At 30.2% G+C, this 14197-nt stretch overlaps 1 protein-coding gene across 6 annotated transcripts; it reads left to right on the top strand.

Annotated features, from left to right (window-relative positions):
- Nucleotides 1-520: 520 nt before the first annotated feature.
- On the top strand, nt 521-14148 carry LOC122721070. Of its 6 annotated transcripts, none has more exons than XM_043948304.1 (7): nt 521-825; nt 2173-2341; nt 2485-7946; nt 8017-8878; nt 8988-9362; nt 9447-11063; nt 11140-14148. In XM_043948304.1, the coding sequence occupies exons 2-7, from the start codon at nt 2218-2220 to the stop codon at nt 11391-11393; spliced, it is 8694 nt and encodes a 2897-aa protein (XP_043804239.1). In that variant the 5' UTR covers nt 521-825; nt 2173-2217; the 3' UTR covers nt 11394-14148. The 6 variants fall into 6 exon arrangements, with proteins under 6 accessions (XP_043804239.1, XP_043804236.1, XP_043804234.1 ...); XM_043948301.1 differs by having other exon boundaries at nt 521-829; nt 1869-2341; XM_043948299.1 differs by having other exon boundaries at nt 521-1049; nt 1869-2341.
- Nucleotides 14149-14197: the final 49 nt, after the last annotated feature.

The raw sequence follows: 14197 nt of genomic DNA, 5'->3' as shown, positions 1-14197 counted from the left end.
AATTTTAATTGTATGATATATAATTATATATATTAGTCTTTTATATTATTCAAGTCATTATAAAAATAACAAAAATATTAAAAAATATAATTATAATAACCTATGCATATGTAAGAAAAAAATACATAATATTTTTTAATAAATGTTTTTATGTTGTAACAAATTATGTTATTGTAAATTAATAATGAAAAAAATAAATCTTTATTATAATTTTTTGTGTATTAGTAAATTCAACCTAAATTATTGATCGTAATTTTAAATATATATATTATTATTATTATTAAGTTTACTGAATAATAATATCTTTTTAAATATAAAATTCTGAATAATAAAATACAGGACTAATCACACTAATGTTTCTATATGTTTTTAAATAAGTATTCTTTATTTTAAAATTATTTTAAATATTAAAATTACTGTTTTATGAAAGATTTAATTAAAAGTAGACAAAAAAATAAAAAGTTTAAATTCAAAATGAAATTATAATGTCGTTCCCTCGCAAAGCTCAGCGGATGTGTTTCATAGCGCAGTCAAGATGGCGTTCCACCAAGTGAAATTACTTGTTAGAAAAAGTATGTGAAAAAAAATGCCGCGGAAAGCTTGAGAACGACGCGTGCGAGTTTAAGTCTTGAGTGAAGTTTCGGTGACACAATAAATTCTCGTGGTTTCGCCATGCATTTTAGATGAAAAGAATTCAAACGTCAGAATAGAAACGATGCATGTATTAACCCAAGTGACAAGGTTTGTTCGCTGATCTTCGGACATTGCGGAGAACCGTGATCGTCGAGCGGCGAACAACGACGCTATGGCGTCCATCGGACGTGTGTATGTGTGTGTCATTATTTTTAATCCGCAATTAACGGCTAATTAAGCAGTCGTAACTGTGGATCACAAGTAGAATTCAATGCGTGTGAAATTCGCGTTACCGGTTGTTAAACGCGACTTCTTAGTGTTAGTCGTCGAACCGGATCGGTTTATGCAAAAACAAACATTCTGGGTTGCTTTCATTTCCCCTGTTTGACAGCTCCTAATCTAAATTACTTGGAACAGTATGAATATTTTATTTCGATTTCTTTGATTACATTGTCACAAACTAAATTGTGCTTCTGCTATAATTCTCTCATTAAAGAGTATGGCACAAATCGTTACTGTTAGAATTTATTCGTGAGCTCGAGAATGTGATTAAACTGATTTTTCAACAAGTGTGCTTAATTGCAAGTGTTTATAATTCATAGCTTATATATCATTTTGAAATATTTTGTTTTTAAATCTCTTTATAATATGTCAATGCATGCAATTTCTCATGTAAACATTTCAAATTCATATAATAGTTTATATAATATTTTCTGTTCTAATATTTAAATATTTCAGTTTTAATATTGATTGAATTTTTATTTGTATTGCTTTGTATGTGATAAGAAAAACTTTGTTTATATGCTTTATTTTTATTTTTAAAATATATATCATTGCATATCTGTATTATTTGAAATATAATTATATGTAATATAGCAATGTATTCCTAATATATTCCATAAATATACAAATTTATTTTACTTTATTATATTTTATTATTTTAAAATTGAAAATTTAATAAATTATCATATTTAATTTATATTAAAAATATATAGTATAAGGTGCAATATTTTTATTTTATACTTTTGTAATATGAATTTTTAATTTATATTATTTTTTACATTATTCATTAGTTTAAAATTTTTTTCAATATTCTTTTAAAATGATTTATAAATATATCGAATTATTATTTTTAATATGAAACTTAGGAAGGAATACATTTCTTATTGCAGGCATAAAAAAATGAATAGATAATATAAGTGATATGAAAATAACTAATTGTTAGTGTTATACAGGAAAGTGACAAGACATTCCATGATTTCATATAAAATTTTAGTTAAATACATTGTGACTTAATGAACTTTTCACATCATGTCAAATAGTTTGGACAGCTTTTTAACACGTATTGGGGATGTCACTATAGAACGTGTGACTCCTCGTTCAGGCCCTAAGCCTAATGAAACAGTAATGTCAACTGAAACTGCAACAAATACAAATATGAATAATATAGAGTCTCAAACAGGAAATGATGAAAGTTCAGAGGAATCTAGTAGTGAAACATCTGATGGAGAACATGATAAGAAAAATGATACGTTACAGTCAGAGGAAATAGAAGAAATACGTTCAGAAGGATCAGGAGACGATATGGATTTAGATGAAACAATTGATTCACAAATTGGTGTACGAGCAGAATCAGAACGGCATCATTCTCAAGTTGAAGAGGATGATGAAGAGCCAGTTAATATATTAGATACTTTACCATTAGAAGGTTTGTATTATTTTTTAATTAATTATTTAATTGAATGGAAATTTATATTATATTATATAATCTTTAAATTAATATTTCATTAATATTAATAATAATAATTATTGAATTTAATATCATATTAATAATTAAATCTTCTGTAAAAGGAGCCCCAATTGAGGGTCAAGAAGTATCTGAAGCAGATTTACTTGGAAAATCAATTTCAAAGGATACAGATGATGAAGGAAGCATAGGACATGAAAATGACAAACATGAAGGTCATTCTATGGAAGAAGAAAGTACAGAAAGTAACAAGAGGCATGCTGATTCAGAACATTCTGATACAGTTAAAAAGAAGCAGAAAAAAGATGATGGAACTGAAGGATCTACATCAGAATGTGAAACAAAAACAGAAAAGAAATTAGCAAATATGAGAAGAAATATTCGAGAAGTTATGGATGAAACTCAACTTGATGAAGCTACTTTATCAGCTCAAAGACAAGAAATGGAGCGTCTTCGCAGAGTACAAGAACAGCAAAGAATAATTCGTGAAGTTCAACGGCAAATAGCAATAAATAGACAAAATAATAAAACACAAACAAGAGTAATCAGTCTATTACAAGGTAAACAGAATCAAGCAGGCACTACTATTTCGCAATCATCTCCATCTGCTCCAGTTCGTTTACCAAATACAGTGCTTCTTAAAGTAAATTCTGGATCTGGAACTGGATCTCAAACTACTTCTAGTATGCAAACAAATCAAATACAAAGAAGATCAGTAGAAGGATCTCGATGGCAAAAAGGTAGAGGTGTTTATCAAGGAGCACAAACATCAATTTCACGAGTTGCAAATCGTCCTAGTGGCCCTAATATGTTACAACAAAGAATTCGAATGATGACTCCTTCAGTAAGCATATCTCCTGTAGTTCCTAAAAAGGAACCTATGGATAGATCTGAATATTATTCAGATTCTGAAATCTCGGATATAGAAGCTGAAGAAGCTTTACGTGAAAAACAAATACATACTGTTAAAAAAGTATCAGCTGGACCAAAGTCTCAAAAAACAGCTAAAGGCAAAGATGTGGTTACAATATCTAGTTCTAGCGAAAGTTCAGATGATGATTGCATAGTTTTAAGTGATCCAAGTGGTGGAGAAGATACAGACAACGAAGATGATCCATCCAATTCTGGTATGCATACTAATGATAGATATAACATTCCAGATGAACATGGTAGAGTGTTAATAAATGTGGGTCATCCTGAAACAGAGCCTGATGTATTTTTAGCTCCACAGGTAGCTCGTATTATTAAACCTCATCAAATTGGTGGTATTCGTTTTCTTTATGATAATATTGTTGAAAGTATTGAAAGATTTAAAACTAGCTCTGGTTTTGGTTGTATTCTTGCTCACAGTATGGGTTTGGGAAAAACACTTCAAGTTGCTAGTTTCTGCGATATTTTTTTCCGATGTACTACTTCTAAAACAGTCTTATGTATTATGCCTATTAATACATTGCAAAATTGGTTAACAGAATTTAATATGTGGTTGCCATACGAAGATCCTAATGTTTCAGAAAAACATAGCAAAGGGTCATGTATCAAATCAGAATCTATTATGGAGCTTAAACAAGAAGTTAAAGATGAAAGTGGGAATCAGAGTGATATATCAAACATGTCAAGTATGTCAAATATATCAAGGCCTATTAGTACAGAATCAGCTCATCGTTTTGGACAAGAAAGTACATCTCAATCTATAAATATTATGCCAGAAAATCCATATATTCATCAAGGATATGAAACGCATAACATGTTACCTAGTTATGTACAGGATAATATGTTAAATAAAAATATATCAGATTCGCAAGTACATATAAATGAAAATTATCATAATGATATTTCACAAAATACAATATATAATGCAAATGCTAATCCAATGTCTACATTTGATTCAATGAAATCAGAAGTAAATTGTCATGGCATGCAACAAAGATCAAACATGCCAGATACAAAATTTGGAGTGGAAAATCAAAATTCTAATAACATATATTCTGGTTTAGAAAATCGATCACAAACTTCCATATATCCAGGTATGGAAGTTCGAAATCCTAATACTTTATATCATGGAGTAGAAAGTCATCATTCTGTATCTATGTATCCTAATTATGATAATTCTACTAATTCTTTTTCTAATTATTCAAATCGATCAACTCAAGAGTCAGATCAAGATCCAAGAAAAGATTGTTTTAAAAATACTTTATCTTCTATAAATTCAGAAGTTAATGTAAAGAAAGAACCAGAAGAAACAGTTAAAAAAGAGGAAAGTACTTGTACAACAAAAGAGGAAACAATAAGCGAAGAGAAAAAGGAAATTGAAAAAATTAAAACTCCATTTATTGTAGATGCTCCTATTGGTATGGAAGTAAGACCACGACATTTTCGTTTGCATATCTTAAATGATTCTCATAAAACCATGGCGGCAAGAGCTAAAATAATTCAAGATTGGCAAATAGGGGGTGGAGTTTTATTAATTGGATATGAATTATATAGACAATTATCTTTAAAAAAGCCAAACAAAGCAAAAAGAAAACGTGGACAACCTTTCAAAGATACTGTTGATGTTGAAGAAGAAGAAAAAAATAAAGGATTATTAGATGAAATGCATACAGCTTTAGTTAATCCAGGTCCTGATTTAGTTATATGTGATGAAGGCCATAGAATAAAAAATTCCCATGCTAGTATTAGTATGGCTCTGAAACAAATGCGCACAAAACGTAGAATAGTATTAACTGGATATCCATTACAAAATAATCTTTTAGAATATTGGTGCATGGTTGACTTTGTAAGACCTAATTATTTGGGAACTAAAAGTGAATTTTGTAATATGTTTGAAAGACCAATTCAGAATGGTCAATGTATTGATTCAACACCACAAGATATACGTTTAATGAGATATCGTGCACACGTATTACATGCTTTATTAGAAGGTTTTGTACAAAGAAGATCTCATTCTGTATTACAAGTTTCTTTACCACGTAAAGAAGAATATATTCTTCTTGTTCGAATGACATCACATCAGCGTAAATTATATGATACCTTTATGAATCAAGTAGTAAAGACGCGTGCAGTACCTAATCCGCTGAAGGCTTTTGCAGTATGTTGTAAAATTTGGAATCATCCTGATATTTTATATCATTTTCTGCGTAAACGACAAGCAAATGAAGAAGATGATTTAGATTTAGAAGAAACAATTGGTGAAAAATCTACACCTGGAGGTAAACGTTCGAAAGCTCGGCAATCAAAAGGAGAAACCAGAAAAGGAAAGAAAACAAATACAACTATAAAAAACAAACCAGCAGCTAGTGTACAACCTAATGCTTCATCATCTAATACTGAAAATGTAGAGAATGATAATTCACATACTACTCCAAAACAGAATAATTATTCCAATTATCCTCCTATGCCAATGAATAATTCAGGATATTCAAATTCTATATCACAAAATTCTTATCCTCATGGTTATCAAAATTATAGATCAAATGACCAAAATACATATTATAGAAATGACAATAGCCATGGAGAATATAATGAATTTTATAATAATCAAGGATCACAAAGATATGGAAATCAATCATTTCAAACATATACACAAACTCCAGGATATAATACATCACAAAATTACTCTAATCAATCACAAAATTATATACCAAACAATGAACAATCTACAAATAATCATTCTCAACGATATCCAACTACTCCTTCCAATTCAGAATTTCGTTCAGATCAGAATCAAGGAAATAATTATGAAGTATCTGGAATGTATTCACGTCAATCTTATCCTTATCAAGATCATGGACGTAATTATGGATCAAATTTAAATCCAGGATCTAATAATTATTCTCAAGTTCCAAATCAATCTTCTTTTCAATCACAAATGCCAAATCAATCTGCAAATATGCCATTACCAGATTATTCTCCATATGCATCAAATCAAACTCAAAATTACAATTCTGGAACAAGTCAAACGAATACTATATATTCAAGAAATGAAAGTCAATCATTACAAAATCCTACATTAGGATATAATACAAATCAACAAGGACAAAATTCAACACCTCAAACGCCAAATGTTGCATATCTTCCAAGTCAACAAGGACAAAATACGACAACTGCTCAAAATCGTGGCTTTTCTCCAAATCAACAAAATCAGAATCTTCCTTTACAAAGTTCTTCTCATACTTATGGTGGCTCACAATCACAAAGTATACCATTATCTAACCAAGCCCACAATTATCCTACTCAAGTAAATTCAAATCCTTCATCACAAACATCACTTACTTTTAATCAACAATCTCCAACTCCTATGCCACAGAGTCAATCTCATCCATATATGACAAATTCATCAAATCAAGCATCAATTTCACAAAATCAAATGCGTGGATATCCTACATCAACTCAAAATCAAATAAATGTGCCACAAAATTCATCTTCATATCCTACTAGCCAATCAGCTTCAAATGCTCCCACTCAAACACATGGATATCCTCAAGATCAGCAAGGATCAGTTGCTAATACACAAAATACTATGCATGGATATTCACATCTTGTATCTCCATCTACATCACAAAATCAACCTTATCCGCCTAATATACAAAATCAAACAGGAAGCTCATCAAATGCAAATCATGCTTATGGTTCAAATCATCAAGGTTCAGCATCAATACCATCAGCTTCAACTCATAGATACAATACTTCTCAACAAGGACAAATTTCACAATCTCAAAATCAATCTCTTTCATATTCTCAAAATCAGCAAGCACCAACTTCTTTAAATCAAAATGATCAACTATATTCCAGATCAGATAATCAACAACAAACTCAAAATTATACATCAACAGCTAATACATCCCATGAATTTTCAACAGATCGTCAAAGTGGAGGTTCATCTACAAATCCTACAAATAATTATTCAGTAAATCAAACATCATCTCAAAATACTGTTTTATCAAATTATTCATCAGATAGTGCTCATCAAAATCAAGTAAATCAAATGAAAGGTTCAGAAGACTCTTATTGGCAAAGAAATTATTCTCAATCATTTCAATCTGATCAGTGTAATGATCCATATTATCGGGATGTAAATCCTAATGTGAATCGATATCAAAATAATTATTTTCCATCACAAAATTATCAAAATCAATCTTACGATTATAGTAATAATCATAATTCAGATACTAATACACGTACAGAAGATGCAAAATGTCAACAATCTTCTACTCATATCCAAAATTCAGGATCTTCTGAAAAGAACAAAAATAATAAAGAAATGACATCAAGTGTTGGTGTGCAAAGTCAACCAATTCATCAAAATAATCTATCTACAAATTCAGGCTATAATTCTGAATCAAATTGTCAAACTTCAGTTTCTAGATCTGTGCAAAGTCTTAATACATTGCATAGTCCTCGATTAAATCAAAATGATTTAATAAAAGAAGAGGAAAAAGACAAAGAAGACTTATTAGATAAAGATAAAGAAGACAAGTCTGATGATGAAGTTCTTACAAAAGATGAAGAAAAAGATAGTAAAAGTTCTCCAGGAGGAAAAGAAGATCCTGGAATTCCATATGATTGGGTAAATATTATAAATGAAAAAATAAATGATATTAAAATACAATTAGCTAATTAATTCTCTTAATTTGCAGGCAACAGAATTGATGAAGGGTTATGTACCAGGATTGATTGATGCTTCTGCGAAAATGACAATTTTCTTTTGTATTTTGGAAGAAGCAATTAAACTCGGTGATCGTGTTTTAGCATTTTCTCAATCACTATTTACATTGAATCTCATTGAAGATTTTTTATCTAGAAATAGTTTAAAATATCCTGATGGGCAAACAGATGCTTGGATTAAAAATGTAAATTATTATCGTCTGGATGGTAGTACTAGCGCTTTAGAAAGAGAAAAACTCATTAATGAATTTAATAATAATCCAAAAATTCATCTGTTCCTTGTTTCAACACGTGCTGGTTCACTCGGCATTAATCTTGTTGGCGCTAATCGTGCCATTGTATTTGATGCTTCTTGGAATCCTTGTCATGATACACAAGCTGTTTGTAGAGTGTATAGATATGGACAACAGAAACCTTGTTTTGTTTATCGTTTAGTTACTGACAATTGTTTAGAAAGAAAAATATATGATAGACAAATTAGTAAGCAAGGAATGGCTGATCGTGTGGTTGATCAATGCAATCCAGATGCCCATCTTTCTTTGAAAGAAGCAACTACATTATCTTGGGATTGGGAAGAAGATAGTCAAATACAAGATTTTTCTCAAACAAAAGATAGTTATTCTGATGAAGTTATGCATCGTGTATTAGAACGTCATTCTTCATTATTAACAAAACAGCCTTTTCATCATGAAAGTCTTTTGGTCGATAGAAAAGATAAAAAACTCAGTCAAGCTGAAAAACGATTAGCTCGTCGTGGCTATGAACTTGAAAAAATGGCAGCCAATTGTTCTAGACCCAGTTATAATTATGTTCCTGGAAATACTGCTACACGGGGTACGATTGTTTTCAAAATTCAATTATTAAAAACATATTTAACTTGGTAATAAAAAATATAGTAATTTATAATAAAAATATATATATTTCTTATATTATATTATTATAGCAGGTGGATTACAAATTCGAGCAATTCGAGGTGGTGATAATAGTACTACTTCTAAACCAGTTGCTTCGGTTAGACCAATGCAGCAACGTGGTGCTGAAGGTTTGGGATCGCGTAGTGTGACAGGAAGTCGTTGGATACCAGCAGAAGTATGGCAAAGACAAGGAATGAGTGCACAAGAAATGACGTTACCGTTAGATGTTGTTATTCCTACGAATTCCCCTGATAAAGGTAGTATTGTGTTGAAAGCTGGTCAACGAGTAATGGTGCTAAAAAGTCCAAAAGGCATTTATATGCAATTAGAATCTGGTAAAATTATTGCTATTCGAACGGCTCTTAAATTGAATCAACAAAAACGAGAGGAAGAACCTAAAAAAGGTATATTAATTTAATAATTTTGATTTTATGCATATAATTATTTTTTAATTGAAACAAAATTTTTTTTATTACAATATTTTATAGGCGTATCATCAATGACGCAAAGAAATTCAAAACCAGAAGTTGGATTTCCATTGAGAAATAATTCAGCCATATCCATAATACCAAAATCATCTTCAAGTAATCAAACAAGTGGGCGTTCGATTAATAAACCAGGAAATGGACCTAATTATAGGCCATTTGCTGACAAAGAAACTTCAAAAAGACCAAAACCTGTTGCTACAGCAACTGCTAAACCTTATATGAGTCATGTTAATTTAACTAATCAAGTTTCTCTATCAAGATTACCAAAAGTAAAACAGGAACCAGTAGATCATTCGACACTCGGAGAAAATTCAAATTCTTCGGATGGTCAAGTTAGAACTGAACAAAGAGTAGAAGAAGTTAGATTGGAGGATGTGGTTGCGGAAGTAAGTTCAAATACAGATTATAGTCCTCCTAATCATAATCGTGTAACCAATTCAGATACTGATACTGCTCTACAAAAATCATCTGAGGAAAATAGTCAAGTATATTCGGATTCTGTAACTGCACAAGGTGTTCAAACGCAACATGATCAAGAAACAGAATTAACATCAAAAATAGATAAACAATGTTCTCCTCCAATTGAAAAAGAAATCATGAAAACAACTGATACATTAACAAATTATGGGCATAATTTTCAAAATCAACAAGAAAAAAGAGACACATCTAATGATGAAATTATAATTGAAGATCCATCGCCGGTATCCTCTCAAATTCAATCGCAAATACCATCACAAATACCGCCACAAGTATCTCCACAAATACAAGTATCACAGCCAATATCATCTCAGATACCATCTCAAGTACAATCACAAATATTATCTCAGATACCACCGCAGTTACCGTCACAGATATCATCACAGATATCTTCTCAGTTATCATCACAAGGACCACCACAAATACCACCTCAAACATCACCACAAGTTGTAACACAATCAACACCATCTGGTCCACTACAACCGTTGTTAACGCAACAATCTACACCATCAACTATGCAAATACCACCAACATCTACATTACGAGGTGCAGAAGTTCCTAAAGATATAACAGATTCAACTATTGGCTCCTCTACTACATCTATATGTACTGGAACAAATACTATGACATCTCCGAAAACAACAGAGCCAAGTATGCGTGAAACTTCTATACAAAGTGAACCTCCTAATGTTCCACAAGGTTACCCTTATGCTCAGTATCCACGATATTATGATTATAGTGATCCTCGATCACGATCATTATCTACTCCTTATGGTACATATTTCCCTGGTGTTCCACCTCATGCAGCAAATCCTAGATTACCAATGGATTCCACAAAAACTCAGCCAGACTTAGGAAAATCTATAGAAGAAAGGACAATGATGAATATGCCTCCTGCATATTCACAAGTACCTAATACTACTGCCAAAACATTAGCAAATACCACAGAAACGAAAGGTGCAGAAATGGTAACTACAACAGTAGCTACTACTCCTAGTAGAGATGAAACGCACATACCCACTGCGTTTAGTCATCCTACGAGTAGTCGTTATCCTGGACCTTATCCACCAGGACCGTATGATCCATATTCACAACATTATCCTCCAACACCCGGTTCGTCAGCAACTTATCCACCAGGTGGTAAGTTAAAAAAAATTTTTTTTCATTTATTTTTTTATTTATAAAATAAATATGTATTGAAATTAAATTTATGAAGTAGGTGCTCCTGGATATCCAGCATATGGTGGACCAAGTTACAACACGGAATATGCTCGTATGTATACAGCGTTTCATGGTCCTCCTCCACCAGCAGATCCTTATATACATAGAGGTTATGCACCCCCTTCTTCGCATCCACCTAATTATTATCCTCCATTCCCACATCCACCACCTCCTTATCCCAATTATTCCTTTTTATCACCATATCCAAATCCTAATATGCCTAGCGAGCCACAACCACCTGCTCAGTAGGAAACTTAAGTGGTATTACGAAAAAATGATTAGTTTAATAATTTCATAAAATGTCGCATATTGCGAAAGTTCAAAGGCTGTCGCGATTCAGAAGCTTAATAGACTGAAGCTGTAAAACGCATTGATGTAAATATTTAGTCACAAGTATTGTATTAAGATAATAAATTTGCGCAGGTACTTTTTTTTTTAAAGTACCATTTATGTCACTATGGAAGGAGATTAGATAATCTCAATTAACTTTGAACTGTGCAATTTGTTGAAATGTTCAGAATATTTAGCCTTGACTGTCATGCCGTTTTACGATGCGTTTATTCGAGTAAATAACATGTTAGTGGTTACGAGTATAAATAATTTCTCGATTTAATATTCCATAGTTTCATGGAAGTATTTATATTTTTTATAGCATATGAATATTTTGATTTTACGAATTTTAAGTAAGAACTCTTAAAGTACAATTATAGCATTTGGAAATATTTTTGACTAGCATTTCTTATTTATTTTTATTATTTTTAATGACAAAGATTAATGAACACAAATGATACTAGGAATATTGAATGAGAAATAATTTTGTACATTTTAAACGAATAATATAAAGAAGAAAGGAATGCTGTATACTATCATTTAGCTTTGTGCATAAATGCTATATTAATCTCATTTTTATATTTTGCAATGAAAAAAAGGGAAAATATTTAACTAATCACATTTTGATTAATCATAATACTCAGAAACATATGAATTATAAGAAAAGAATAAAAATATGCATAAAATTTTATACATCAGCATTCCATCTTCGGTTTTATATGTACTGAAAATATCAATATACATCATTTTCTAAAATCGATTGAATTTTCGTTTTGTTAATCTTAGGAGAGTGATGGATATTTTTACATTATTTATAAAATGATATTATTTAAAAAATTGTTTAAAAAAAATAATTAATATTTTTTAAATAGTAATATATTTATATGATCTTAGAATTTAATATTTTTAATATATTTTGATTAAATTATTATATAAATACATGATATTTTTTATTATATAATTATTATATTATTCATACATCACTCTTCTGTGGAAATAAATTATAGTCTGCGCATCGTTATTTCGGTTTCTAACTTCAATAATTAATCTTTAAACAATAAAATTAAACTCACCAACATTTACACCATATGCTCTGAATCTATATATCACTTCTGACTTTTTACATACATTATACATACAGTATTCACTTGGAACATTTAGCAGCCAGTATACAGTTTACAGCATCCTTAGCAAGTTGTATATGACTATGTATTACTATTAAACGTTACAATTTCTGAAATAGATAATCTCATAGTAGAATGTAGGATTGTTGTTAACTAGGATGTCTTACAGTTCATGACTGTCTTGAAATATGAATAAAAGAAGGATAGGGAGAACCATGATTTTCAAAAGCGATTTTTCAAACTCGGAACTGTGATATTTTGTCATATTCTCGTGTAACATTTTTGCTTGTATATTTTTTAATTAGAATCGAAGTTTAACTTTGATTCGTGCATAAAATTGGTAGAAATGAAAATTATGATTGCGGATGCAGTGTATTGAATTGAAATTATGCATTTATGTTAATGTAAGTTAATTGAGAGAGCAAGCACGAGATTTTTAATCAATTTTCCAAATGGGATATCGAGCCGCATGTATGTTTATCATGGTGCTCCCTTTAAATATATAGGAAAATTATTATAGAAAATAAGCATTCATGCTGAATACTATTATAGTATGTGTTTTTCATTGAATCTGTCACATGTTTGCTGCGAAAGATACATTGGTATCTTACATGTTGGTACGTGTTGTGGATTGTACGTTTTCTAGGTTTTAAGTGTACAGGTTTGACATAACACGAATATTATCGTGAGATGTATTTTTGCAAACAAGCGACAGAATCTATTACAAATACATACGAGATTATATTTACAAAAAATAAAACAATTATTTTGTCTCTGTTATAGCTTTTTTGCCATTTACATACTTGTAAATACCCATTATTTACATTTCATACTTTATTTATTACTATACATTATCCATTCTTATCGCTTTTTTGATGTCAAAGTATTGATCTTATGTAAAATAAATTGTTTACACTGATCAAAATTGTTTTTGATTGTAGTATTGTTGCAGAGAAATTGAAACATATTATATATATATATATATATATTATATATATAATTGTTTGTATGACGTTTATCTTTACGTCTGACCAATTGTTTGACTTAAAATTAATGTATGATGCATGTAGATGCGTAGGATAAAAACTTAATACTTATATGTCAAAAAAGTTAAGGTTGTAATTAAGAAATGAATCTATCTATAAAAATTTCAATATACTTGTGGTAGCACGGACAAAACGTTCTTAATTATACACTTTTCTCTATGCATATTATGTGATTTAATGTGTCACACACATGCGCGCGCGCGCGCGCACACACACACACATACATACACACACACACACACAGAGCATATACACAAGCTGGGTTTATTGAAAAGTTATAATTAATAAATAACTTTGTAGGAGAAAATCTAATATTTTTTTTTATAAATCATTTTTCTCTGATTGTAATTTTTCTATAAACCATGCTACAGTGTACAAAGAAAATAAAATCGTTCGAAATTAAGAGAAATAATTTTTTTGTAACAGATAAGTTAGTTTGATAACACTATATTAATTTAATAAAAAAAATAAACTTATATTTGCGTATGCGCGTCATATTGTGTATTTTTTATTTTTTTCATTCTACATAATGTTATTTGTTTTGAAATATATT

The sequence above is a fragment of the Apis laboriosa genome, unplaced genomic scaffold, assembly GCF_014066325.1.
Source record: "Apis laboriosa isolate Shangri-la unplaced genomic scaffold, ASM1406632v1 scaffold13_cov153, whole genome shotgun sequence".
Classification (NCBI taxonomy): domain Eukaryota; kingdom Metazoa; phylum Arthropoda; class Insecta; order Hymenoptera; family Apidae; genus Apis; species Apis laboriosa.
Note: the sequence above shows the minus strand (reverse complement) of the source record. Positions and strands in the feature narration are given on the sequence as shown.